Below are 27,630 nucleotides of genomic sequence, written 5' to 3'. Positions count from 1 at the left end.
AAAATACTAATTTGGATGTCAGAAAACTTGGTTTCACTAAAAGCTTCATCTTGAGTTTACTATGTGAACTTGAAAAGCCTTTATATTTCTACTAGTTTTCTCATACATAATATGAAGATGATAAAACCTGCTGTACATACCTCTCAATATTTTAGAAGTTTTTAAATGTTAATTATTATAATTTTAAGTTGACAGATTTCCACTATTAGAAAAGAAAACCTCCTTAAATTCAGCAATTTCTCTTAAAACTTTATTCAGACTTGTAAGTAGTACTGAAAATGCATCACACCTTACTATTCTAAGATATTCTCACATTTACGAGACATTGGGTGAAGGAGGTCCTTAGCTGATGCTTCTTGGGGCGTGCGGGATCGTTTCTGACTTTAGAAGTTCCCCTATTTGAGCTTGAATTTTAAATCCAAGTGTAATAAGTGTTCTGTGCATATGTGTAGTCGAAATCACATCTGGTTTGGGAATAACCCTGGTCTGACTTGGGGGGCAGAATGATGGAAATAGAATTGAGTTTTAGGTACAGGAATGTTAATGACATAAATTCACATTGAGATTATCAGAGGACCGGCAGAGGAGTTCGCTGCAGACCACTGAGAAGACTCTGAAAGTTCAGATTTGTAAAGATCTAAAAGATTATAGTGAAATCTGGCTCAAAAAGTATAAGAAAGGAATAAGCAAAGGAAGACCAAGGGTCTTCTTTAGATCTCTGTCCTATACTGCATACCAGGAAAAGGAATCTGTTTCAGGGAAAAGGAAGTTCTGTGGTCTGAACGTAGAGACTTTGCCAAGTCAAGTTAAAGTGTCTTAGAGGAAAGCAGTGCTCCCTGGACTCCAGGTGCAAACTGGAGCCCAGACAAAGAGGATCTTACTTCATAATGAGACAAAAAATCCTGGCAAATCTGTTCGGATTGGAGGAGGAGGGGGCATTGGCAAATTAGGAAGTAAAACTAGAGACAGCTATTAAAGGGCTATTCAGTAGTAATTTGTGCAAGTTGTACTTTAAATCACCTTCCTTAGATCTCCACAGATGGTAGAAAAATGACTTATGCACTGTGATGAGCTGAGTGCATGCAGATCTGGAGTGCAGGCAGTGGGGAAAAGCAAGTTCAGCCCTTGATCCCTTCAGTGCCATGCAGAGAGCAGCCCAGGTGTTGGGAGACTGCCTGGCAGGCTTCCTTTTGGGAGTGTGATAGGAGGTCTTTGGTTCATAAGAGTCTGTTGTGAAAGAAGATTCTCTTTTACCCACAACTGGGTCTTGCATAAGTTGTATGTAACACTTCCCTTCAATCTTTTAGCAGTGAACATTAGCAGGCTCAACCGAGGTCATTTGCTTGCAGCCCTAAAATTACCCAACAGTTTTCACATTCACAACGTCCTGGCAGAAGAGGACCTAAGGGAAAAGCCATGAATCAGTCAACTAATTCAACAAACATGAAATGAGCATCAGCTCGGTTCCTGTCCTGTGCTGGGGTTAGGAAAATGAAGGAGGCAAGATCTCTGTGCTTGGAGGGGTTCGTGGTGGACAAGGGAGACAGACCCCGGAGAAGATCATTAACACCCAGTGTGATAAATGTTATGTGGAAGTATGCTTGGATCGAGGGGCAGCTCAGTAGGGAGGAGATGCTGCCTAAATCCAGAAGGGATTCTTTGGAACAGAGCGTAGATTTCACCATTGGCCCTTCTAAGCTGAAGCGAAGTGGTCATGTACGCATCACACATCCTGACCAGATCCTTAGTCAGTGCTACCCACGGATGAGATGACTTAAAGCAGCTGGGGCTGCATTCCAGTGCCCTAGCCAGAGTGTACCCCAACTCGATCCACAAATGCCCAGATGCCAGATCATGAGAAGGCTGCACGTGGATGGTCCACACGTAATTACTTTGAAGACAGAGGGTGGTGAAATGATTTTTTTTCTCTACACTCTGCAGCAGTGCTTTGCAGACTATCTGGGGGGGAGAGCAAGTGCTCCCCACCCCCATCCATTGTAAAATACGGTACAATTAATCAGTGGAAAAACGCTCATGGGCTGGGATGCCGCAACAGTGTTACGTTTCCATAAAAGTGTCTAAATGTGTATTCTTAATTTCTGTGCTCATCTCACCACGGGCTGATGACGACAGTGGTTTGCAGACCACATTTGGAGTAAGCCTTCTTCTGCAGCAGCAGGTGCTTTCCGAGAACCTGCGTGGGTCTGAACACCTGGGAGCCAATAATGCATGCGTGGGTCCTGGAGGCAAACCTGGGTTCGAATCCTGGCTCCCTGCCTTAATTGCCATGGGACTTAAGTTACTTCACATTCTAACCCTCAACTCCCACAGCTGTGAAACAGGGATAATGCATTGCCTCATAGGGTTGTTGCTAAGAGTAAAGGACAAGTGTAAAGGGGGAGCACAGTGTTTCTCTTTTTTTCATTATTGTTCTTTTTTTTACTGCAGTATAGTTGATTTACAATGTTGTGTTAGTTTCAGGTGTACAGCAAAGTGTATATTGAGCTATACATATACAGTAGGTCCTTGTTGTTTATTTTGTATCCATTAATCCCAAACTCCTAATTTATCCCTCCCCCAACACCTTTCCCCTTTGGTAACCACAAGTGTGAGTCTACGTCTGTGAGTCTGTTTCTGTTTTGTAAATACTGTTTCTGTTATTCGTATCATTTTTTTAGATTCCACATGTAAGTGATATCATATGAAGTTTGTCCTAAGACAGATGTCAGAGAAAGAGCACAGGGTTTCTTGATGCTGGAGGTGGTGGTCAGAGGACAGGAGGAAGAATTGTTATTGTCATATTGATCATTATTATCCTTATTATAATGATCATTGTCATACTGTCATTTTTTAATGACAGTGATGAACTTTATAACAGAAGTCAGTGATCATGTTTCCTCATTTATTTTTGCCACCAGAATCTGAGACTCAACTTTGTCACTGCCCTTTGGCAGGCATACAGAATCGCACGGCTTGCATTTTGTTAGCTCACCTCACCCTGGCTTCAGCTCTTTGCTGACTGCCCTCTTTTTCTCCCTGGCACATCCTCACGTCCTCACGTCCTCACGTCCTCACTCTCCTGTTGCGTCAGGGTCGCCCATTCTGGCTGACAGACACTGACCGGCTTTCCTCAGCACGATTCCGCCAACCTCGCTTCAGGCCAGCCTGGAAGTGTCAGCGCCTCACTCACATTGATTTATTCCTGTGCCTGGCTTGGCATGCAGAGTCTGCGTCTTTCATCCCTTTCTCAACTCCCTCCTACCAGGCTACTGGGTAGTAATAATAATAATAACAGTCATTTGGGGGAATTCTTTGAGGGCTACCTGGAAGGTAGATTCCAAAAGAGATTTCGTTTGCTTATGCCAGGCCTTTAAGGGGTGCTGCCGGTCTGAGAAGACTTTACCAAATCACTCCATGAGTGTGTGTGATTTTTCTGGTTTTGTTTTTTCCCCACCACTTAGGTAGTTGGTGAGTTTCGGCTATAAATTCATCCAAGGACCAATTAATGGTTAACATGTCTCAGGGTGTTACCCTACCTTTCTTTTGCAAAAGCATCTTTCCTTGCGGTGCCTAGAAGGAGGGGTTTAGGGTTAGGGAGGTTGGGAAGTGTAAGGGAGGGAAATGTGATTTACTTTTGAATCACCTTTTCTTGGAGGTTATCTGGGGACAGCACACCTTGGCTTGATGAACTGTCCCCTGCGCCCCCTTGTGGCCATGAAGGGCTTTCCCTGTCAAGGTTGGTGGATGCCCTCAAGACAAACGTACTTTTAGTTCTTCCCTTACTTCGCTCAGGTCAAATTTTACCTAGCTTTGACATGATCATTACTTATCATTTTCCCAGCTCTTCTGGTTTCTTTAGAGACTTTCCTTTTAATACAGTAACCACTATGCTAAGGGCTTAAAGTGAATTATTTCATTTATATTTTATACATTTTTTTGTATTATCAGAAGTCTCCATATGCTCTTTAAAGGGTCCTATGGGAAATCTTATGAATCCATAAAATTTGCTTAGAATTCCAGAATCTCTCTATTCAGGGTAATTCATATGATCAGTTTTAATAAGCTAAGAAATTATAAAAATAACCAGAGTCATGAATATTGTTGCATGTTATTATAATGTTATAGATAATATATTGCACTTTATTACTTTTCAATATACAGCTCTTACTGTCTGCACATTTGAGTATAATGGAATAAGTAGTTCTAAGAATTTACAGTCTGAGAGGCTGTATTACTAGACATTTCAGTCTAGTAATAACGAAGAAAGAGAATGATTACGGAAGAGGTCTTAGAGTGTGCTAAAAGAGAAAATACCATCATCGTCGTTGTCACCAATAGCAACAGCAGCATTGCTAATGTTCACTGAGCATTTACTACATTTCCATCTCTAATTTTTTTTAAAGAAATACTCTATTTTATTACTCTATTTAATTTATTTATTTATTTATATTTTTGGCTCATTGGGTCTTTGTTGCTGCACGTGGGTTTCTCTAGTTGCAGTGAGCGGGAGCTACTCTTAGTTGTGGTGCACAGGCTTCTCATTGTGGTGGCTTCTCTTGTTGCGGAGCACAGGCTCTAGGCGTGCGGGCTTCTGTAGTTGTGGCACGCGGGCTCAGTAGTTGTGGCTCAGGGGCTCAGTAGTTGTGGCTCGTGGGCTCTAGAGCGCAGGCTCAGTAGTTGTGGTGCACAGGCTTAGTTGCTCCGTGGCATGTGGGATCTTCCTAGACCAGGGCTCGAACCCATGTCCCCTGCATTGGCAGGTGGATTCTTAACCACTGCACCACCAGGGAAGTCCCTCCATCTCTATTTTTAATAACTAGTTGACTTCTTTATTTTCAGGTATGACAAGTTCTTATGCAGGAAATAATTACAGACCTTCATTCATTCAGGATAATGAGCTCAGACACTTAATTCTTAAGGTAAGTTAAGAGATATGTTTGTTTAAGTTGTATTTGTCCTTTCATTTTTGTTTGAAAGGGAGGAAGATTTTTAGTTCTAAAAATTCCTGTTCTAAACATACAGGACTCTGTATTATACAAAATTTCCTTTAAGATAAAAATTTAAGTTATGCAAGTAAATATGTCTTATTAGTTTGGGCTAATGAATGTAGAGGCAGAGGATAGGCACTTTCCAAAGGAGAGAGCATAGCTTGTCTTTAATGCTAAGCTCCTTACACTGCCTGCTGCACTCACTTCCCACACCGTAGGCTCTACTCCCCACTATTGGCACCTCCTTCAAGGCCATCTACCTTGTACTCAGTTCCTTCAGGATCCTGTTGTCTGCAGATGAGCCAGCCACTGCTTACTGAATGAGTTATTAGTCGATGCTTTGCCATTTCTGTCCTCATCATTTCACGTGCATGCCTGGGTTTCAGATTCACTGGTTTACAGGTTTATTTGACGTGGCAAATATGACCATGTCATTGGCTTATCCTGCTCCCAAGAGGTGATACATGTCTTGATCTTGTGCTATTACTACTAGGCTTTATGCCTTAGTATGATTAAATAGAAAGATTTTTGATATACATTTGTCCGTTTTTCTTTTAATTTTTTTAAAGAGCCCTTTTTTATTTGAACAGCTGAATTCAAATATAGTATTCCTGATGCTTCCTTCATCCCAATCTGCACAGTCCTTCCGTCTCAGTGCATCCACAGGCAACTGTTATTGATGTGTTTTGATATCTTTACAGAGTTTCTGTATGAGTATAGAATTCAACATAGGTAATTTTTATATTTTGAAATATCTCAACTAGATATTCCATGCCTGGACTTTCCAAGTCAAAAACATTACTTTAGACTGGGGTTCAATTTGATTTTATCAGTCTTTTTATGTAGTGAGAAAATTTCTTAAAATTAATTTTACTAGCTCTTATGACCACTCTACTAGTTTCATTGCTACAATAATTTCCTCCAAATCTGAATGTATGTGTATGAGAGAGACAGAATTCACTTTGTATTTTTAAAATATTCACTTTGTATTTTTAAATTCTAGACTGCAGAAGGCTTCCTATTTGTGGTTGGATGTGAAAGAGGAAAAATTCTCTTCATTTCTAAATCAGTCTCCAAAATACTTAATTATGATCAGGTATCCAAAACTGAGGATATTTTCTTACTATGTTTATTAATTAAAAAAAAAAATTTTGGGGGGGTTGTGTGGCTGCGTCGGGTCTTAGTTGAGGCATGCAGGATCTTTCGTTGTGGTGTGGGCTCTTCGTTTGGCGCATGGGCTCTTCGTTGCAGCATGCGGGCTTCTCTCTAGTTGCGGTGCATGGGCTCTAGTTTGAGGCACACGGGCTCTCTAGTTGAGGCGCACGAGCTCAGTAGTTGTGGCATGTGGGCTTAGTTGCCCCATGGCATGTGGAATCGTAGTTTCCCAGCCAGGGATCGAACCCATGTCCCCTGCATTGGAAGACGATTCTTTACCACTGGACCACCAGGGAAGTCCCACTATGTTTATTTTGTAAAAAAAAAAAAAAATATCTTGAAGCTGTTTTTCTGAACTCTTTCTTCCCATTGGGCTGTGGGATTGGCTTCTGCTAAGTTAGAACTAAGAGAGATGGGAAGATGTGTGGAAAATATGAATTTTTGTTATTGACAGGAGTGTTCACTTCCTTCAGCAAGTTATTTCATTTTCCTGAACCTCAGCTTTCTCCTATGTAAAAAGTGGAAATTATGATTATACCTGTCTCTCAGGATGTAAGCACTAAATACGATATCATATTTGAGTGTCTGAAAAATATCGGTCACCCTTCTCTATTTCCTCCAAGAGACAGCATTATTACTTATTAAGTTACACACACTACAAAACAGCTTTTTATCAGGGCTCTGGCAACAAACTCTGAAATACGTCTTTCATTTAACTAGTGGTGTGACTGATTTGCCTCCTTTTTACTGAACACCATTTAATTTAAACTAGTTACTCAAAAACTATAGCACTGAAACCAACAGAGTGAATAAACTAGCACCTGTGGTCTCCTTCAAAATAGAAATAGAATAATATAATACATAATAAAAATAATATATATAGCTCTATTTACAGTAGCCAGGACATGGAAGTAACCTAAGTGTCCATCGACAGATGAATGGATAAAGAAGATGTGGCACATATATACAATGGAATATTACTCAGCCATAAAAAGAAACAAAATTGAGTTATTTGTAGTGAGGTGGATGGACCTAGAGTCTGTCATACAGAGTGAAGTAAGTCAGAAAGAGAAAAACAAATACCATATGCTAACACATATATATGGAATCTTAAAAAAAAAATGGTCGTGAAGAACCTAGGGGCAGGACAGGAATAAAGATGCAGACCTACTACAGAATGGACTTGAGGACACAGGGAGGGGGAAGGGTAAGCTGGGATGAAGTGAGAGAGTAACACTGACATTTATACACTACCAAATGTAAAATAGATAGGTAGTGGGAAGCAGCTGCATAGCACAGGGAGATCAGCTCGGTGCTTTGTGATCACCTAGAGGGGTGGGATAGGGAGGGAGACGCAAGAGGGAGGGGATATGGGGATATATGTATATGTATAGCTGATTCACTTTGTTATAAAGCAGAAACTAACACACCATTGTAAAAAAGATAATAATAATATATATAAAGATATAATAAATAATATAGAAATAAGATAGCCCCCAGCTTTAATCTTAAATAACTCCCATTAATCTCTGCCTGTATTCCCCCCAAACTTGAAAATTTGGAGAGATAGAAGGCATTCATAGGTAATGAGTTAAATAACAGAAAAAGATTTTATGAACCTACATACAGAGGGAGTGAAAACCAAATGAATCATGCAGCTGGTTATAGGTGGGGACACAAAAGCAGGGTAAGACTTGATTTTTCTGTCTTCTAATTGGAAATAGAGAACATCACACACATACATACACACCAAGATACTTGACAATTCAAGGTTGCTCTTAAGTTCCAAATTAGTAACATGGAGGCCAGCCCCACTGGACACTGACTTTGCATTTCAGAGACCATTCAAGAGACTCACTGACTGCTCAGGAGGACTTTGGGATCCCCATGGTACAGGGTCTGGTCTTCAGCTTTTCAGCCTCAGAAATCTGATTTGTCTAGAACAGCAGAGATTGGCACAAATTGTAAATCACCTGTACTTCAATTAAAAAAAAAACAACTGATTTGCTCGAAGCAGTTCTGGGTATAGACTTATCTTAGCCAATCACACAATAGACTGATGTATAAATCAGATTGCTAGTGGGGTTTTTTTGTTTGTTTTGTTTTTGATAGCGATATCTAACTGCCAAGCACTCCAGGCCACTTGGGCCAGCTGCTCCATTTTTTTACCTTCTGTAGGAATGTCTGCTTGGATAATAAAGGAGTTCAGAAGAGGGGTGATCACTGTGGGCTTCACATGTGAAGTAGAATGTCTCCTAGGCTTTAAGATGAGCAGAGAAGGGGAGGAAGACATTTCAGGTTGGGAGAAGGAAACTTGGAATTCAGGGAGTAAAAGGCAATTGGCTGGATCAGCCAGGGAACTGAGTTTCTAGAGAAAAGGTAATGAATTCCAGGTGATGAGACCATGCAAGCAAAGTCATGGGCTGAGGAATGCTGTGCATGTGGGGAGAAGTGGAATGCCAAATGAGACGTATTCCAGGTTGGATTTGAGTTATCAACAGTATGGTAATTATTTGTAAGCAGTATGGTAAATTTGAGTTACACCATAAAAATCACAGGTATTCTCTGACTTCTATATTATACTGTAATATAATCTCTTTTACTAATGGTAAAGTTTAAAGTAAATAATAATATGCCTTGAAGTAACATGTGAATTGGGGATGTTACCAAGAGTAACAAGAATAAATAGAATGTTAGTTATTCGGTGTGTGTATGTGGTTTGTGTGTATCCAGTTATGGGTCTGTGTGCATGTGTTCTTTTCTATCTACACGTATCACTGTTTTTAACACTGACCAAGCTAAGGTCACCCAGTACAGTAAATGTACCTGAGCTTAAGAAAAAGCCACTTTAAACCAAAGAAAGAGTATCCTATGTCTGTATGAGGACAGGCAGAAATGACATGATACTGATTTTCAATGAACATCTACCTTATAAATAGGCTAGTTTGACTGGACAAAGCTTATTTGACTTCTTACATCCAAAAGATGTTGCCGAAGTAAAGGAACAACTTTCTTCCTCTGATATTTCACCAAGAGAGAAGCTAATAGATGCCGAAAGTAAGTACTCATTTCAGCATTCTTACCATTTTACGTAAATGTAATTATTACTTCAGAGTACGTCTGTACAGTGTTTTGAAAACATTAGCTAATTATGGTTTTATCAAGAGGAGAATTATTTAGTAAACTTTATCATCATCAACCTCAGTTTAAAAAAATATATAACTATATAGAGAATTCATGTATTTGTACACATATATAAAAACAAATACATTCATCTGAAGATGCTTTGGGGAAAATGTGATTACTTCATATTCTCTATTTTTCATATGCTAATAAAATATTTATAGGAAAGTATCATTTGGGATAAAACAATTGCAGGAGTTTTTTTATTATTTAGCTGTATGCTGAGGGACAACTATTCTCTTTCTTACATGTGTTAGTTAGGTCTACTCAATGTGAAAGGCCTTGTGTAATTGTGCTTGAGAAGTATACATATTCTTTATCTTCTCCAGAAATAATTTTCTTCTCTGAAAATGCTTATTGCCTAATAATTATTTATAATATAAAAATAATAATGCTTTATGCTACTGATTACTGTTTTAGTTAAGGTTTTTTTCATTTAATTTTTATTTCATTTAAATTATCTTTACTATCTGCCCCCCTGGGGAAAAATAAAAAGGTAAATTTCAAGTGATTATAAGTTATCAAAACGTGATTGCTTGACAAATACATTTTTTTGGTATGTTTCACTTTGGGGCTTACTGTATAATAATGTCAATAACCATTTCTCAAGTAATAGATGACCAGAAAATGTTAGGAGATAGATTTCAAAATTATTTGAAAATATTATTTTCTACCTATTCTCTTACCTCTTTGCACTATGAAAGCTGGTTTGCAAGCTCACAGTAATTTCCACACCGCAAGGAGTTGTGTGTATTCTGGCTCAAGACGATCCTTTTTCTGTCGAATCAAGAGCTGTAAAATCTCTGTTAAAGAAGAGCACGAATGCTTACTCAACTCAAAGAAGAAAGGTATTGTCCTTTTGAAATGTCAAGTGATTTGAGCCATGGATATAAAATTAAATGTCCTAAATATTTTCTGTACAAGAAAAAAAAAATAAGCTGAATGGTCGAGGCAAATAATTGAGGCCAAAAGCATTTATTTATCTAAATAATTCTGGTTCTGGTGAACCAAGACCGTGTTAAGTAGATCCAACCGTAAGTGAATCAGCTAACCTACACAGCAGTCCATATGAGAGAAAACCTTGGCGGCCAACCCAACTACCTTAACATGGCTGAAATCTCTGTGATGTTTGATGCAAGTTATAAATTGAGTAGAGGCTAACATTATCAAGTTTTGTTTGTGTTTTAAAGACCACCAGATTAATTTCTCTCTCCTTCTGTGAAGAAAAGAGTTTCCACGTGGACTTATTTAGTACTAATATTTCAGTCATCTCTTTGTTGTGGTGCATGGCTAGTGTCCAGGATAACCATTTTACTTCTGTAAAACCTGATCTCACCCTCTGCTCCCGGCCTAGCATCTTACTCTTTGTTTCTCAACCTTGCAACTGCGTAGGTTGCAATCTCTCTATTCTTTTTGAGAACCACTGCTTTAAACTCTTGTGTCAAGTATGAGATTCTTTGGGAACACAAGAAGAGGAAAGGGTAGAGGAAGAGGGGATGCCCTGGGCAGCAGTGCCGAGACTGGTGCAGGCTCAGCGGCCATGGCTCATAGGCCCAGCCGCTCCGCGGCATGTGGGATCTTCCCGGACCGGGGCACGAACCCGCGTCCCCTGCATCGGCAGGCGGACTCTCAACCACTGCGCCACCAGGAAAGCCCGCTTACAGTTTTTTTATAGCGTGCAAAATAATGTTTGAAGGCCATTGCTTTAGAGATTAGAGAAGTAATAGATGAGTCACAGGATACCCCTAGGAACACCTCTGTGCTTTTAGTAGACCCCTCACCTGATAGTGAGAAAGACTTTTTTCATGTTATATGAGGTCCAGTGGGAGCTAAGTGACCATTGCCATCACCGCAGTAACATATGAAGTACTAAATCAGACACCCTGGGTCTGCCCCCCTTAGGACTTCATATTAAGACCACAGGAAGGGCAAGACGTGTAGACCAGCTAGGAGAACCTCACAAACATTTCAAAAGATCTGTCCCGAATAAGGAAGACTACAGGATGATCAGTGGAGATATGAAAGATTTAAGAGGACAGCTTGGTGATGTGCTTCTCCACCCTAATGAAGGTTTAATCCTGAATTGACAAGTGCCCAGTGTGGAAGAAAAGATTGGTGCCTGTCAAGCCTGTGGCCCTGGAGGCTTCCCAGACTCAGGTCTCCAAAACAGGATGCCAAAAGCAGCACCAGGGCATCCTGCTGGAAGGAATGGAGAGTGCAAGCCCATTGGCAGATCCTGGACCATTAAAGCACAGGCAACACCTCTTTCCAGGAAATCTTCCCTGACACCCTCCCCTTGTTGGTTGGCTTGAGTCCCCAGTACCCGCTTTTGCTAATCCATTAATAATCCTGAGCATCTCTTACATCATGGCCCTTCCACACTGTATCAAAATTATTATTATTGTTTTGTTTGCCTCCCACACTAAACTGAGAGCTTCATTTCTCTTTCCATGATGCCTGGCACACAGTAGGCACTGAAACATTTACTGAAGGCATAAGTGACCGTCCTCTTGCCCTTTGTTCCTGATTCACTGACCACATCATTGCTCTTCAGTCTACAAGAACAATTAAGAATCCAGTGAATTAGTCTACATTACAGGGACTTTCTTTCACCAAAGAAGCAATTTAAACACATTTTGAGATTTTTTTCCCCCAAGACATTTTGAGCAAATACTATGGACTGAATTATGTCCCCTAAAATCCATATGTTGAAGTCCAATATGGTCGTATTTGGAGATGGGACTTTTGGGAGATAATTACGTTTAGGTGAGGTCATGGGGGTGATGCCCTCCTTCTAAGAGGAGACCCCAGAGAGTTTGCAGTCTGTGAGCACACAGCGAGATGGTAGCTGTCTGTGAGCTAGGATGAGAGTCCCCACCAGAACTCAACTATGCTGCCATCCTGACCTCGGAGCTCCAGCCTCCAGAACTATGAGGAAATAAACTTCTGTTATTTAAGCCACTCAGCCTGTAGCGCTTTGTTATGCGGGCCCCAGCTGACTAGGATGGGAAACAGCTTGGATCATTTTTCTCTACCAAAATTCCAATAAGTAAAAGGCTCTGCAGTGGAAACCAAAGGAATCTTGGCCTTGCTGAAAGTAAATGTATGTTTATTAAGTTGGCATTTTACAGTTTGTCTTGAAATACGGGACTGCAAGTCGCAAATCGGTGGTAGGACTCTACCTTGTCTAGGCTAGTCCTTTCTCTTACCTTAGAGTTTTCATTTCATTTTTTGTCAAATTCTAGGACAGCACATGACTGAATATATACAGTTAGTCACTAATAATAATCTTAGAGGTATAGTGCTTTCTGTGTCTGGCCTTTTAACCCTTTGTAAAGATACCGAAAGGAAAGTGAGATATCTTCTGTGAAACTACATGGTACTGTGGTAGCATTCCAAAGCAGTCTTGTAAATACTGAATCTTAAGCAAAAACACATGTGTATAGTCATAGGTTAAAAAAAAAAAATCCAAGCAGCATTCTTGAAGAATGTAATAATCAAACTTTAGTCCTTCCATGTGGTTTCTAAAAGGATTGTTTTTTTAATTATAAGTTTTAGAGATGTATAAGAGAGGCAGGGAAAGTTTCTTTCCTTTGAAATAAATATTGATAATCCTACTGGGAAAATACAGATATTTCAAGAATATCTGGTAAACGGTCAATTGGAGCTAATTTATAGTTGAATTCTGTGATGCATTAAAGAAACTGAAATATCTTTAAGTCCCTCCATTGTCACAGGTTCTTATACTAGGTCCTGCTTCACAACAGCCATGCTGGTGGACAGGCTTTAGGACAGAGTGGACAGGGCCTGGGCTCTGAATTCAATAGAGTTTTAATGTCAGATATGCTGCTTAACAACTGTGTGACGTTAAGCAAGTTCCTCTCAATATATGGAAAATGGGTGGGTGGACTGAATTGTGTTTCCCCTAAATCCACATGTAGAAGGCCTTATTCCCAATGTGACTGTATTTGGAGACAGGGCCTTTAAAGAGGTAATAAAGGTTAAGGGAGGTCATAAGAGTGGGGCCCTAATCGGTGTGACTGGTATCCTCATAAGAGGAGGAGAAGACACCAGGGGTGCATACACGCAGAGGAGGCCACCTGAGGATGCAGTGAGAGAGGCCTCAGGAGAAACCAAGCCTTCCAACACCTTGATCATGGACCTCTAGCCCCCAGAACTTTGAGAAAATAAATTTCTATTGTTTAAGCCACCAGTCTGTGGTATTTTGTATAGCAGCCTGAGCAGACTGATACAATGGCTAGGCTAACAGCACCTCACGGGAGTGTGGTTAGGATCACATGTAGCTGAGGCGGTGTTTGGCTCCTAGTAAGCACTCACTATGTGTAAGCTCTTATTTGTGGCTCAGAAAGAAGAGAGGGAAAATGAAAGAGCAAGAAGGAGAATCAGTATGTATTTAAAGTCTGTACGCCAAGCACTTTGCATAAGTACCTAATTTAATTTGCATAACAGTCCTGTGCAAACCATCCCAGTCTTGCAAATGAGAAAAACCAGAAGCTGAAAAAGGTTCTGTAACTTGTCTGAAGTCACATAGAAAGTGGCAGAATCAGGAATCTGGCTTTAAAATCTGTCTTCTTTCCACTATGCCGTGCCGCCTATTAGAGTAGCTTCCTAGATGCCAAAGGTTATTAACGGGAGAGATCCATTCTAGATGATTTCTGCAGCAGACACACAGCAAGGGGGTCGGCTCCTGCTGTGGGAATGTACCCCCGCCCACACACAGATGCTCATCCCCACGCGAAGCTGGGCCACACAGATGCCTGCAGTTAGAGCCAAGTATGTTTTCAAAGAGGACTTTTTAATCTGCTCAAGTACTTGACCAGGTATTCTCTTAATACTCCAAAGCTCTGTGCCAAAGGCATGAGGTCGATTTGGCCTAAGAGGTGATGAGGGCTTGTGTTAACCATCAGCAGGGCCAGTCCCCACAGTGGAAGAGTTGGAAGTTGGGGAGCAGTGTATGTAGACAGATGCCTGGGCCCCAATGAGGTAACGCAGAATGTAACCCTGATTGGCCACGTGGATGGCTTCCCACTCATGAGACTGTTTTGTATTTTACTTTAACCAAAGGCAATGTCCGTCAAGTGAAATGATTATCTTTTGCATAGAGTTGCTACTACATTGTTTTTTCCAATAATAATTAGCTAATGGAATTCACTATGTTTTAAGACCACTCCCTATTAATGAAGAAAGCCTGTAGTTAGTAAAGGTGTTTTTCTTCCCTTTTACCAGGATGTGCCAGTTCCATTTAAAATTTTAAATTATTGCTTAAGACTATTTTTTAGAGCAGTTTTAGGTTTACAACAAAATCGACAGAGAGGTACAGAGATTTCCCATGTACCCCTTGCCCTCACACATGTATAGCTTCCCCTATTATCAACATCCCCCACCCAGAATACCATATATATTTTTTAAAACAAGGGTGAAACCTACATTGACACATCACAATTACACAAAGTCCATTAGTTTACCTAAGGGTTCACTCTTGGTGTTGTACATTCTGTGGGTTTGGACAAATGTATAATTACATACGTCCATCATTGTAATATCACACAGAGTATTTTCACTGCCCTAAAAATCTTCTGTGCTCTGTCTATTCATCTCTCCCCCAAACTAGCCCTGGCAGTCACTTATTTTTTCTTTCCTACTTTTGCCTTCGTTATATTTAAATTTAAAAGAAGAGAGACTAGAAAGCAGCCCTTTTAATGCTAATTGAAAATAAATTTAAGGGGCTTCCCTGGTGACGCAGTGGTTAAGGCTCTGCACTCCCAATGCAGGGGACCTAGGTTCGATCTGTGGTCAGGGAACTAGATCCCACACACATGCCGTAACTAAGAGTTCACATGCTACAACTAAAGAGCCGGCGAGCCGCAACTAAGGAGCCCTCCTTCCACAACTAAGGAGCCCATATGCCACAACTAAGGCGCCTGCCAGCCACAGCTAAGAACCAACACAACCAAAAAAAATAAAAATTAAGGTTTATGGAAAGGCCATTTCTCAAAATTGGCTATGAGTCGCTCAAGTGAGGCTTCATTATATTATTCTCTCTGATTTTGTGAATATTTGAGATTTTCCATAATAAAAAGTTTTTTAAAAACACGATTGGCATTAAAAACATTATTTCTACCATGATTCTAACATAAATGCCATGGATTCAAATTTTGAAACAGCTTTTAAAATGGGGTTAAGATTGCTTATGTGTCTCCACTTGTGAAATCAAATGCTGATAAGGATGGATGATTGTTACCAAATATCTTAGGTATTTCTTAAATTTATCTTGGTAAGATAATCAGTAATCCATGGGCTTCTTGTGCAACAAGATGTGGCATCCTCTCATGCCCCTTGGCTTCCAGTGTCCAATACTCGTGACTCTCTGCTTGACCTCTTTCTCTGGTCCTTAGAGACAGTTCTGCTTGTACCAGCAAGGGGCGGACCTCCAGTGCTGGGGAGTCAGTGCTCCCCGGAGGGTCCCTCATCCACTGACTGAGGGGAGCTGATGGATAAATATTCTTGCTCTCTTTTCCTTGAGGCCGTTCAAGCTGCATAACTGTGGTTCTTGTTCTACATTTTTTTCCCAGAATGCCCCAATAGGTTAAGCTTTAGTTTCCCAAAGTGGGGACTTGTTGAAAAATGTATCTATTATTAGCTTCTTTGTCTTCCCTGTCTCACTTCCCTGCCAGAGTTCCCTTGGGAGCACCTCTCAAATACACTTCTTATACTCAAATCCTTGTCTCAGGATCAGCGTCTGTGAGAATTCAAAGTAAGCCATCAAGATACCAAGTTGAGAGACCCAGCCGGCAACTTGTGGAAGAAAAATTTCATAAAGGATTTTGAAAAGATACCCTGTGGATTAAGGCAGTGTTTGGGTTGTTTTTCTTTGTCTTTCTCTTTTTAAAATCATGCAGTCGATTGCACATGAGTCTACCCTGTGGAGCTGATTGTAAATAATTAGTTTGAGAGGATTGAGGCCCATGACCCCAGTATTTAGGTAAAAGTCTAAAGAATTCTTGGGATGAGAGGATTTTCTTTTTTTGAATTTTTCAGTTTTATTTTATTTTATTTTTATACAACAAGTTCTTATTAGTCATCAATTTTATCCACATCACTGTATATATGTCAATCCCAATCTCCCAATTCTTCACACCACCACCACCACCACCCTGCCACTTTCCCCGCTTGGTGTCCATACGTTTGTTCTCTACATCTGTGTCTCTATTTCTGCCCTGCAAACCAGTTCATCTGTACCATTTTTCTAGGTTCCACATATATGCATTAATATATGATATTTGTTTTTCTCTTTCTGACTTACTTCACTCTGTATGACAGTCTCTAGATCCATCCATGCCTCAACAAATGACCCAATTTCATTCCTTTTTATGGCTCAGTAATATTCCATTGTATCTGTGTACCACAACTTCTTTATCCATTCATCTGTCGATGGGCATCTAGGTTGCTTCCATGTCCTGGCTATTGTAAATAGTGCAGCAATGAACATTCGGGTGCATGTGTCTTTTTGAATTATGGTTTTCTCTGGGTATATGCCCATTAGTGGGATTGCTGGGTCATATGGTAATTCTGTTTTCAGTTTTTTAAGGAACCTCCATACTTTCTCCATAGCGGCTGTATCAATTTACATTCCCACCAACAGTGCAAGAGGGTTCCCTTTTCTCCACACCCTCGCCAGCATTTGTTGTTTGTAGATTTTCTGATGATGCTCATTCTAACTGGTGTGAGGTGATACCTCATTGTAGTTTTGATTTGCATTTCTCTAATAATTAGTGATGTTGAGCAGCTTTTCATGTGCTTCTTGGCCATCTGTATGTCTTCTTTGGAGAAATGTCTATTTAACTCTTCTGCCCATTTTTGGATTAGGTTGTTTGTTTTTTTAATATTGAGCTGCACGAGCTACTTATATATTTTGGAGATTAATCCTTTGTCCGTTGATTCATTTGCAAATATTTTCTCCCATTCTGAGGGTTGTCTTTTCGTCTTATTTATGGTTTCCTTTGCTGTGCAAAAGCTTTGAAGTTTCATTAGGTCCCATTTGTTTGTTTTTGTTTTTATTTCCATTACTCTATGAGGTGGATCAAAAAAGATCTTGCTGTGATTTATGTCAAAGAGTGTTCTTCCTACGTTTTCCTCTAAGAGTTATATACTGTCCAGTCTTACATTTACGTCTTTAATCCATTTTGAGTTTACTTTTCTGTATGGTGTTAGGGAGTGTTCTAATTTCATTCTTTTACATGTAGCTGTCCAGTTTTCCCAGCACCACTTTTCTCCATTTATATCTTTGCCTCCTTTGTCATAGATTAGTTGACCATAGGTGCGTGGGTTTATCTCTGGGCTTTCTATCTTGTTCCATTGATCTGTGTTTCTGTTTTTGTGCCAGTACCATATTGTCTCGATTACTGTAGCCTTGTAGTATAGTCTGAAGTCAGAGAGTCTGATTACTCCAGCTCCGTTTTTTTCCCTCAAGACTGCTTTGGCTATTCGGGGTCTTTTGTGTCTCCATACAAATTTTAAGATTTTCTGTTCTAGTTCCATAAAAAATGCCATTGGTAATTTGATAGGGATTGCATTGAATCTGTAGATTGCTTTGGGTAGTATAGTCATTTTCACAATATTGATTCTTCCAATCCAAGAACATGGTATATCTCTCCATCTGTTGGTATCATCTTTAATTTCTTTCATCAGTGTCTTATGGTTTTCTGCATACAAGTCTTTTGTCTCCCTAGGTACGTTTATTCCTAGGTATTTTGTTCTTTTTGTTGCAGTGGTAAATGGGAGTGTTTCCATAATTTCTCTTTCAGATTTTTCATCATTAGTGTATAGGAATGCAAGAGATTTCTGTGCATTAATTTTGTATCCTGCAGCTTTACCAAATTCATTGATTAACTCTAGTAGTTTTCTGGTGGCATCTTTAGGATTCTCTATGTATAGTATCATGTCATCTGCAAACAGTGACAGTTTTACTTCTTCTTTTCCAATTTGTATTCCTTTTATTTCTTTTTCTTCTCTGATTGCCGTGGCTAGGACTTCCAAAACTATGTTGAATAATAGCGGTGAGAGTGGACATTCCTGTTCCTGATCTTAGAGGAGATGCTTTCAGTTTTTCATCACTGAGAATGATGTTTGCTCTGGGTTTGTCATGTATGGCCTTTATTATGTTGAGGTACGTTCCCTTTGTGCCCACTTTCTGGAGGGTTTTTATCATAAATGGGTGTTGAATTTTGTCAAAAGCTTTTTCTGCATCTATTGAGATGATCATATGGTTTTTATTCTTCAATTTGTTAATATGGTGTATCACCTTGATTGATTTGCATATATTGAAGAATCCTTGCATCCGTGGGATAAATCCCACTTGATCATGGTGTATGATCCTTTCAATGTGTTGTCGGATTCTGTTTGCTAGTATTTTGTTGAGGATTTTTGCATCTATATTCATCAGTGGTATTGGTCTGTAATTTTCTTTTTTTGTAGTATCTTTGTCTGGTTTTGGTATCAGGGTGATGGTGGCCTCATAGAATGAGTTTGGGAGTGTTCCTTCCTCTGCAATTATTTGGAAGAGTTTGAGAAGGTTGTGTGTTAGCTCTTCTCTAAATGTTTGGTAGAATTCACCTGCGAAGCCATCTGGTCCTGGACTTTTGTTTGTTGGAAGATTTTTTTTTTTTTTTTTTGGGGGGTACGCGGGCCTCTCACTGTTGTGGCCTCTCCCGTGGCAGAGCACAGGCTCTGGACGCGCAGGCTCAGCGGCCATGGCTCACAGGCCCAGCCACTCCGCGGCATGTGGGATCTTCCCGGACCGGGGCACGAACCCGTGACCCCTGCATCAGCAGGCGGACTCTCAACCACTGCGCCACTAGGGAAGCCCCTGATTTTTAATCACAGTTTCAATTTCATTACTTGTGATTGGTCTGTTCGTATTTTCTATTTCTTCCTGGTTCAGTCTTGGAAGGTTATACCTTTCTAAGAATTTGTCCATTTCTTCCAGTTTGTCCATTTTATTGCCATAGAGTTGCTTGTAGTAGTCTCTTAGGATGCTTTGTATTTCTGCGGTGTCTGTTGTAACTTCTCCTTTTTCATTTCTAATTTTATTGATTTGAGTCCTCTCCCTCTTTTTCTTGATGAGTCTGGCTAATGGTTTATCATTTTTTTTTATCTTTTCAAAAAACCAGCTTTTAGTTTTATTGATCTTTGCTATTGTTTTCTTTGTTTCTATTTCATTTATTTCTGCTCTGGTCTTTATGATTTCTTCTGCTAACTTTGGGTTGTGTTTGTTCTTCTTTCTCTTGCTCCTTTAGATGTAAGGTTAGATTGTTTATTTGAGATTTTTCTTGTTTGTAGACGTAGGCTTGTATAGCTATAAACTTCCGTCTTAGAACTGCTTTTGCTGCATCCCATAGGTTTTGGATTGTCGTGTTTTCATTGTCATTTGTCTCTAGGTATTTTTTGATTTCCTCTTTGATTTCTTCAGTGATCTCTTGGTTATTTACTATTGTATTGTTTAGCCTCCATGTGTTTGTGTTTTTTATGTTTTTTTCCCTGTAATTGATTTCTAATCTCATAGCGTTGTGGTCAGAAAAGATGCTTGATATGATTTCAGTTTTCTTAAATTTCCTGAGGCTTGATTTGTGACCCAAGATATGATCTATCCTGGAGAATGTTCCATGAGCACTTGAGAAGAAAGTGTAATCTGCTGTTTCTGGATGGAATGTCCTATAAATATCAATTAAATCTATCTGGTCTATTGTGTCATTTAAAGCTTGTTTCCTTATTAATTTTCTGTTTGGATGATCTGTCCATTGGTGTAAGTGAGGTGTTAAAAGTCCCCCACTATTATTGTGTTACTGTCAATTTCCTCTTTTATAGCTGTTAGCAGTTGCCTTATGTTTTGAGGTTCTCCTATGTTGCATATATATTTATAATTGTTATATCTTCTTGGATTGATCCCTTGATCATTATGTAGTGTCCTTCCTTGTCTCTTGTAACATTATTTTAAAGTCTATTTTATCTGATATGAGTATTGCTACTCCAGCTTTCTTTTGATTTCCATTTGCATGGAATATCTTTTTCCATCCCCTCACTTTCAGTCTGAATGTGTCCCTAGGTCTGAAGTGGGTCTTTTGTAGACAGCATATATATGGGTCTTGTTTCTGTATCCATTCAGCAATGTGTGTCTTTTGGTTGGAGCATTTAATCCATTCACGTTTAAGGTGATTATCAATATGTATGTTCCTATGACCATTTTCTTAATTGTTTTGGCTTTATTTTGTAGGTCCTTTCCTTCTCTTGTGTTTCCCACTAGAGAAGTTCCTTTAGCATTTGTTTTAGAGCTGGTTTGGTGGAGGTGAATTCTCTTAGCTTTTGCTTGTCTGTAAAGCTTTTGATTTCTCCATTAAATCTGAATGAGATCATTGCCTGGTAGAGTAATCTTGGTTGTAGGTTCTTCCCTTTCATCACTTTAAGTATATCATGCCACTCCCTTCTGGCTTGTAGAGTTTCTGCTGAGAAATCAGCTGTTAACCTTATGGGAGTTCCCTTGTATGTTATTTGTTGGAAAACCCTTGCTGCTTTCAATAATTTTTCTTTGTTTTTAATTTTTGCCAATTTGATTACTGTGTGTCTCGGCGTGTTTCTCATTGGGTTTATCCTGTATGGGACTCGCTGTGCTTCATGGACTTGGGTGGCTATTTCCTTTCCCATGTTAGGGAAGTTTTCAACTATAATCTCTTCAAATAATTTCCTCGGGTCCTTTCTCTCTTCTCCTTCTTGGACCCCTACAATGCTAATGTTGTTGTGTTTAATGTTGTCCCAGAGGTCTCTTAGGCTCTCTTCATTTGTTTTCATTCTTTTTTCTTTATTCTGTTCCATAGCAGTGAATTCCACCATTCTGTCTTCCAGGTCACTTATCCGTTCTTCTGCCTCAGGTATTCTGCTATTGATTCCTTCTAGTGTATTTTTCATTTCAGTTATTGTATTGTTCATCTCTGTTTGTTTGTTCTTTAATTCTTCTCGGTCTTTGTTAAACATTTCTTACATCTTCTTGATCTTTACCTTCATTCTTTTTCTGAGGTCCTGGATCATGTTCACTATCATTATTCTGAATTCTTTTTCTGGAAGGTTGCCTATCTCCACTTCATTTAGTTGTTTTTCTGGGGTTTTATCTTGTTCCTTCATCTGGTACATAGCCCTCTGCCTTTTCATCTTGTCTATCTTTCTGTGAATGTGGTTTTTGTTCCACAGGCTGCAGGATTGTAATACTTCTTGCTTCTGCTGTGTGCCCTCTGGTGGATGAGGCTGTCTAAGCGACTTGTGCAAGTTTCCTGATGGGAGGGACTGGTGGTGGGTAGAGCTCAGTAAAACTTTAATCTGCTTGACTGCTGATGGGTGGGGCTGGGTTCCCTTCCTGCTGGTTGTTTGGCCTGAGGCAACCCAACACTGGAGCCTACCCGGGCTCTTTGGTGGGGCTAATGGCAGACTTTGGGAGGGCTCAGGCCAAGGAGTACTTCCCAGAACTTCTGCTGCCAGTCTCCTCATCCTCACGGTGAGACAGAGCCACCCCCCGCCTCTGCAGGAGACCCTCCAACACTAGCAGGTAGGTCTGGTTCGACCTCCTCTGGGGTCACTGCTCCTTCCCCTGGGTCCCAGTGTGCACACTACTTTGTGTGTGCCCTCCAAGAGTGGAGTCTCTGTTTCCCCCAGTCCTGTCGAAGTCCTGCCATCAAATCCTGCTAGCCTTCAAAGTCTGATTCTCTAGGAATTCCTCCTCCTGTTGCTGGACCCCCAGGTTGGGGAGCCTGATGTGGGGCTCAGAACCTTCACTCCAGTGGGTGGACTTCTGTGGTATAAGTGTTCTCCCGCTTGTGAGTCACCCACCCAGCAGTTATGGGATTTGATTTTATTGTGATTGCTCCCCTCCTACCATCTCATTGTGGCTTCTCCTTTGTCTTTGGATGTGGAGTATCTTTTTTGGTGAGTTCCAATGTCTTCCTGTCGATGACTGTTCAGCAGTTAGTTGTGATTCTGGTGTTCTCACAAGAGGTAGTGAGAGCACGTCCTTCTACTTCGCCATCTTGAAGCAATCCCCAAGAGGATTTTTTAATAGGATTTTTTTAAACTTTAAATAATTGATCAAATGGGTCAAATTCCATCAGTGAATGGAATTACACAATCCCAGCTAGAATTTTGCCAACTGAATAAATGTTCAAATGTTCAAGGTGAGAATTGAGTTGGAAATTGTTAGTAATCCTGTTGTTAGAGAAGAATTAAAGAGGCTAAGTTCTGTGTGATGAGATTCCATATATAAATTTAAAACATTTTTCAGTCTATATTTTCCATTGAGTAGAATATTTTTCATCAGTATCATTTGTAAATTTGCAAGCATCATCAGAAATGCCAAACTCAGTTTATAAGCCTTTTTTAAAGTTAATTTATTTTTTTATTGAAGTCACTTTTGTTTATAACATTATGTAAGTTTCATGTGTACGACATTATATTTCTACTTCTGTATACCCTGTAGTATGCTTACCACCAAAAGTTTAGTTTCCATCCATCACCATACGGTTGATTCCCCTTTACTCATCTTGCCCTCCCCTCTGCCCCCACTCTCCTTCTCCCCTACCCCTCTGGTGACCACCACTCTGTTCTCTGTATCTATGTGTTTGCTTTTGTTTGGTTTGGTTTGTTCATTTATTTTGGTTTTTGTTTGTTTGTTTTTTATATTCTAAATAGAAGTGAAATCACATGGTATTTGTCTTTCTTCGTCTGACTTATGTCACTCAGCATAATATACTCAGGGTCCACCCATGTTGTCACAGATGTAAACCTTTTTATTTTTGACTGCCATCTAATTTTGTTAATATGAATGAAAACCTTGTATTACACTTACCCCAATTTTTAATTCCTTTAAGATATCTTGGATGTTGGGTGAGGTGAAGGGAGGAGCCCAGGTTTCTCATTTAACTACCTGGGTTGATTGTGGTGTCATTAAGCAGGATAGGGAATAAGTGATAAAGGCTTGGGTTGGGGTTGGAAGGGATAAAGACATGAAATTTAAGGCATCTGTGGGCTGTGGAGGGGATGATGTCTGTTAGGTGTTGAATACAAGGTTCTACGCAGGGCTTACAAGAGCTAAACTATCTGTTCCCTGCTTTATTCTGCCACTTCCCCATCACAGACTATGCTTCAGCTGCTTCTGACTGCTCGCTCTTGACTCTGTTTGCACTGGCTGTTCCCTCTGACTGGAACACCTTTTTGTAGTATTCCCCCTCCATCACTCAGGCAACTCCTGTTTGAACACCTTCTATGACAGGCACTCACTACCATCAAATAGCACCACAGTAGCAGTTCACAGAGGGAGTTCTCAAGCCAGCCTGTCTGGATGTAATTTACCCTCAGCTCCACCCTTCCCTGCTGTGACCCTGGCAGTAACTCTCAGTTTCCTGAGGTAATGGGGATGATATTAGAACCTATCATAAGACTACTAAGAAGAATAAATGAATTATTCATTTAGAGAACTTAAAACAGAGCATGGCACATAAAGTGTTCTTTACACCTTTGCTAATACTATTAGTTGCTATCTTATAAGACAGCCCATATCATCTTCCATTAAAAAAAAAATTTTTTTTTTTTAAAGATTTGTAGTAACAGTCTTAGCAAAAGGTGCCAACTTAAAACAATGACTGTTCTGGTCTTTTCTAAATTTTATCACAAGCAACTGTTTTAAGTAATTTTTATCAGCTTCCCCCCCCCCCTTTTTAACCTTTAAGTTACTTTTTTGTAGATTGCCATAATCTGTATACTGCCTGTCTTTCATACTGTCATTGTTTTCTTAAGCATTTCCTGTTATTTGAATATATGGATTATTTCCAATTTTTTATTTTTCTGGTTGGATCTGTTTGATGAGCTTTTTCTTATGAGTTAATTGCTTAAGAGTTTTTTGAAAAGTGAAATTTGAGTCAAGTTTTATTTTTATACATTTTATTATAAATTTCTCTAAATGTTCTCTGAAATGTCTCTATAATATATTATAATCATATGTATCTATTAGCCATTATAAGTGCTTATATAAGAAATTTATGAATATATCCATGTATCCTTTAAATTTATGAATATAAATTATAATATACCAAAATTTAAATAAGCTGAAAACAATACTTCTGTAGCTGAGAGCAAGGGAGCATGAAGTTTAACTTTTTCTAACACATAAAGTACTGTAATTTAAAAAATTAACTTGGAAATAACAAAATAACTATAGACCTATTTAAACCGAAATTAAAACAATCATTTTGATGTAGTACGTATAGTTTAGTTCTTGAGGAAAGTAACCCATTAGGGATGAAGTTGTTAAGTAAACATGATTGATGATTTCTTTTTAATGCAATCCTATTCCCTTTCATATTTAGCATATTTAAAGACTATTTCATAGCACAATTATAACTATTATAAATGTCAGTGTAACAAATTTAAGAATTCATAATGGTTCAAATGCTTTTTAAATTTTTATCTTTTTTTTAGTTTTATTGTGATATAGTTGACAAATGCTTTTTTTTTTTTTTTTAAACCTTTGAATTAGATCATAGAAAATTCTGTACTATCCACTGCACTGGTTACTTGAGAAACTGGCCTCCAAATATTGTTGGAATGGAAGAAGAAATGGACAATAAGAAAGACAGTAGTAATTTTACCTGCCTTGTTGCCATTGGAAGATTACATCCATATATTGTCCCGCAGAACAGTGGAGAGATTAAAGTGAAACCAACTGAATTTATTACCCGTTTTGCAGTGAATGGACAATTTGTCTATGTTGATCAAAGGTAAACATTTATGTGCCATAATGATTAGAGTTCAATGGGATGTTTAAGACTATTAAAGATGTGGCTTAGGGGCTTCCCTGGTGGCACAATGTTGAGAGTCCGCCTGCCAATGCAGGGGACACGGGTTCGTGCCCCGGTCTGGGAGGATCCCACGTGCCACGGAGCAGCTGGGCCCGTGAGCCATGGCCGCTGAGCCTGCGCGTCCGGAGCCTGTGCTCCGCAACGGGAGAGGCCACAGCAGTGAGAGGCCCGTGTACCGCAAAAAAAAAAAAAAAAATGTGGCTTAGTAGCACGGCTGGATTTTTTTTTAAGGCTTTAGAACAGGAAATAAAGTTTAAATGAAATAAGGATATGGATATATCAGTAAATTTGTTCAAGCCAAATTGTAAACTTGAAATATTTCTTAGCTAATGGTGCAGAAACTGGGCATGGTCTATGGCCACAATTTTATTGGTGAATGGTAGGAATAGCATACCCTGGATTGGGTAGGCGGCCTCTGGAGTAGCCTGGTGCCTGGGTGTCCATTCTGCTTTGCAGCTCTAATCTGGGTCTAGGGCAGCCAAGGGAGCCCAGTAAAGCAAATGGGTTACTCATCCCCCCGGTCTACTTCTCTACTATCCTGACCATGTGTGGACCAACAGTATTCTGGAAGGGGATACATCCACCAATTCTGAACTTTATTTTTAATTTTAAAACCAGGGCAACAGCAATTTTAGGATATCTGCCTCAGGAACTTTTGGGAACTTCTTGTTATGAATATTTTCATCAAGATGACCACAGTAATTTGACTGACAAGCACAAAGCAGGTATGCATTGAGTGGGATCGTCTTTTGGTACTTTTTAATTACAACTTCAACTCTTAATTTTTCATTCCTGTGAAATCTGAACCTTGAATTAATCCTTAAGGGATTGATTTATATAGTGGTAGACTGTTATGCTGATTATTTTCTTTTCTTGTTAAGTTCTGCAGAGTAAAGAGAAAATATTTACAGATTCATACAAATTCAGAGCAAAAGATGGCTCTTTCGTAACTTTAAAAAGCCAGTGGTTTAGTTTCACAAATCCTTGGACCAAAGAACTGGAATATATTGTGTCTGTCAACACTTTAGTTTTGTAAGTAATTTTTTATGTTGTTAAGACCTTTATATTGATTTCAAATGAGTATCTTTGCTTCTCTCTTTTCATCTTGCTAAACCATTAAACCTGTTTAATCCTCTGGCTTTATAACTTGAGTATAATGCCATTTGCAGCAACATAGATGGACCTAGAGATTATCCTACTAAGTGGAGTAAATCAGACAGAGAAAGACAAATATCATATGATATCACTTATATGTAGAATCTAGAGAATGATACAAGTGAACTTATTTACACAACAGAAATAGTCTCACATAGAAAACAAACTTATGGTTGCCAAAGAGGAAGGGGGGTATAAATCGAGAATTGGGGATTAACAGATACACAGTATTATATATAAAATAGATAAGCAACAAGGACCTACTATATAGCACAGAGAACTATATTCAATATCTTATAATAACCTATAGTGGAAAAGAAACTGAAAAAGAATATGTGTGTATACATATATGTATATGTATATTAATCACTTTGCTGTACCCCTGAATCATTGTAAATCAACTATACTTCAATTTAAAAAAAAAACCCTGTGTGATCCTCTGGCTTTGGAATTTGAGTATATATTTTGAGTAATTCATTCACTGTTCATTGGCATTAGTTCTCAGAGTTAAGCTAAAAGTTTGCCCTTTCATAAAAAATTCCTTTTGGCTTAGTATAAAATGTGACAGTAAATGCATTTATTCAGGCAATTGTTTCGTACCCTTCATGGCCTTGCTTTGTCCTTCCAAAAAACGATGTGGATGTGGCTTTAAACTGTTTAAGATGGTAAGAAACTGTTTTGTCCTTCACATCATTTTTGCATGTCCATCTTCTGAGCCTGGGGAGCACATATGCTTGTGCAGGAGTACTTGGCTGAGGGATAAGCACAAATCCAGCCCGTTCACTGCCTTTCAAGCCCTGGTCTATGGCTGTGTCAGCCTGAAGGGAGAGGCAGCTTTTCCTGATTTGCTCAATATGCTAGCATGGCCTTGTTCTTAAGTATTATTTTTCTATGTTTCTCTTTAAAATTGCTATAAGGTTTTATCAAACCAATTCTATTTCCTTATGTACAATATTTAAAAAAAGAGCCCCCCAGTTCTTAGTGCCTCCAGCAGGTACTAATTACCCATCCCAATAATTCTGTTATTCATCCCAATAATTCTTGTCTCCTTATCATTAGAATATGAGCTGAGAGTTTGTATCTTTGGAAGCATGTACATTACAGGGTAATATGACATCTGGCAAAAGCCCTGGTACTTAGCACATCAATACCTCCGTCTCTGGTGGTGACATTAACAATATGTATATAAAACACAAATAGGTCAAAAACTGATAATTCAAATACAGAGAGCTTAATGT

General features: G+C 39.3%; 1 protein-coding gene across 6 annotated transcripts in view; it reads left to right on the top strand.

The window, feature by feature from the left end:
* The window catches only part of BMAL2 (basic helix-loop-helix ARNT like 2), an 88,262-nt gene that overhangs the window by 51,433 nt on the left and 9,199 nt on the right, over nucleotides 1–27,630 (top strand). For all 6 annotated transcript variants that reach the window (XM_079935890.1, XM_079935889.1, XM_079935888.1 and 3 more), the window contains 7 exons: nucleotides 4,840–4,919; nucleotides 5,992–6,084; nucleotides 9,083–9,200; nucleotides 10,031–10,174; nucleotides 24,916–25,156; nucleotides 25,856–25,962; nucleotides 26,119–26,269. In XM_079935890.1, the coding sequence (XP_079792016.1) occupies nucleotides 4,840–4,919; nucleotides 5,992–6,084; nucleotides 9,083–9,200; nucleotides 10,031–10,174; nucleotides 24,916–25,156; nucleotides 25,856–25,962; nucleotides 26,119–26,269 (934 nt within the window). The remainder of the gene's footprint in view (nucleotides 1–4,839; nucleotides 4,920–5,991; nucleotides 6,085–9,082; nucleotides 9,201–10,030; nucleotides 10,175–24,915; nucleotides 25,157–25,855; nucleotides 25,963–26,118; nucleotides 26,270–27,630) is intronic.

The sequence above is a fragment of the Stenella coeruleoalba genome (assembly GCF_951394435.1).
Source record: "Stenella coeruleoalba genome assembly, chromosome: 11".
Lineage (NCBI taxonomy): Eukaryota > Metazoa > Chordata > Mammalia > Artiodactyla > Delphinidae > Stenella > Stenella coeruleoalba.
The sequence above is the reverse complement of the archived record's forward strand: the minus strand, read 5'-3'. Positions and strand labels throughout refer to the sequence as shown.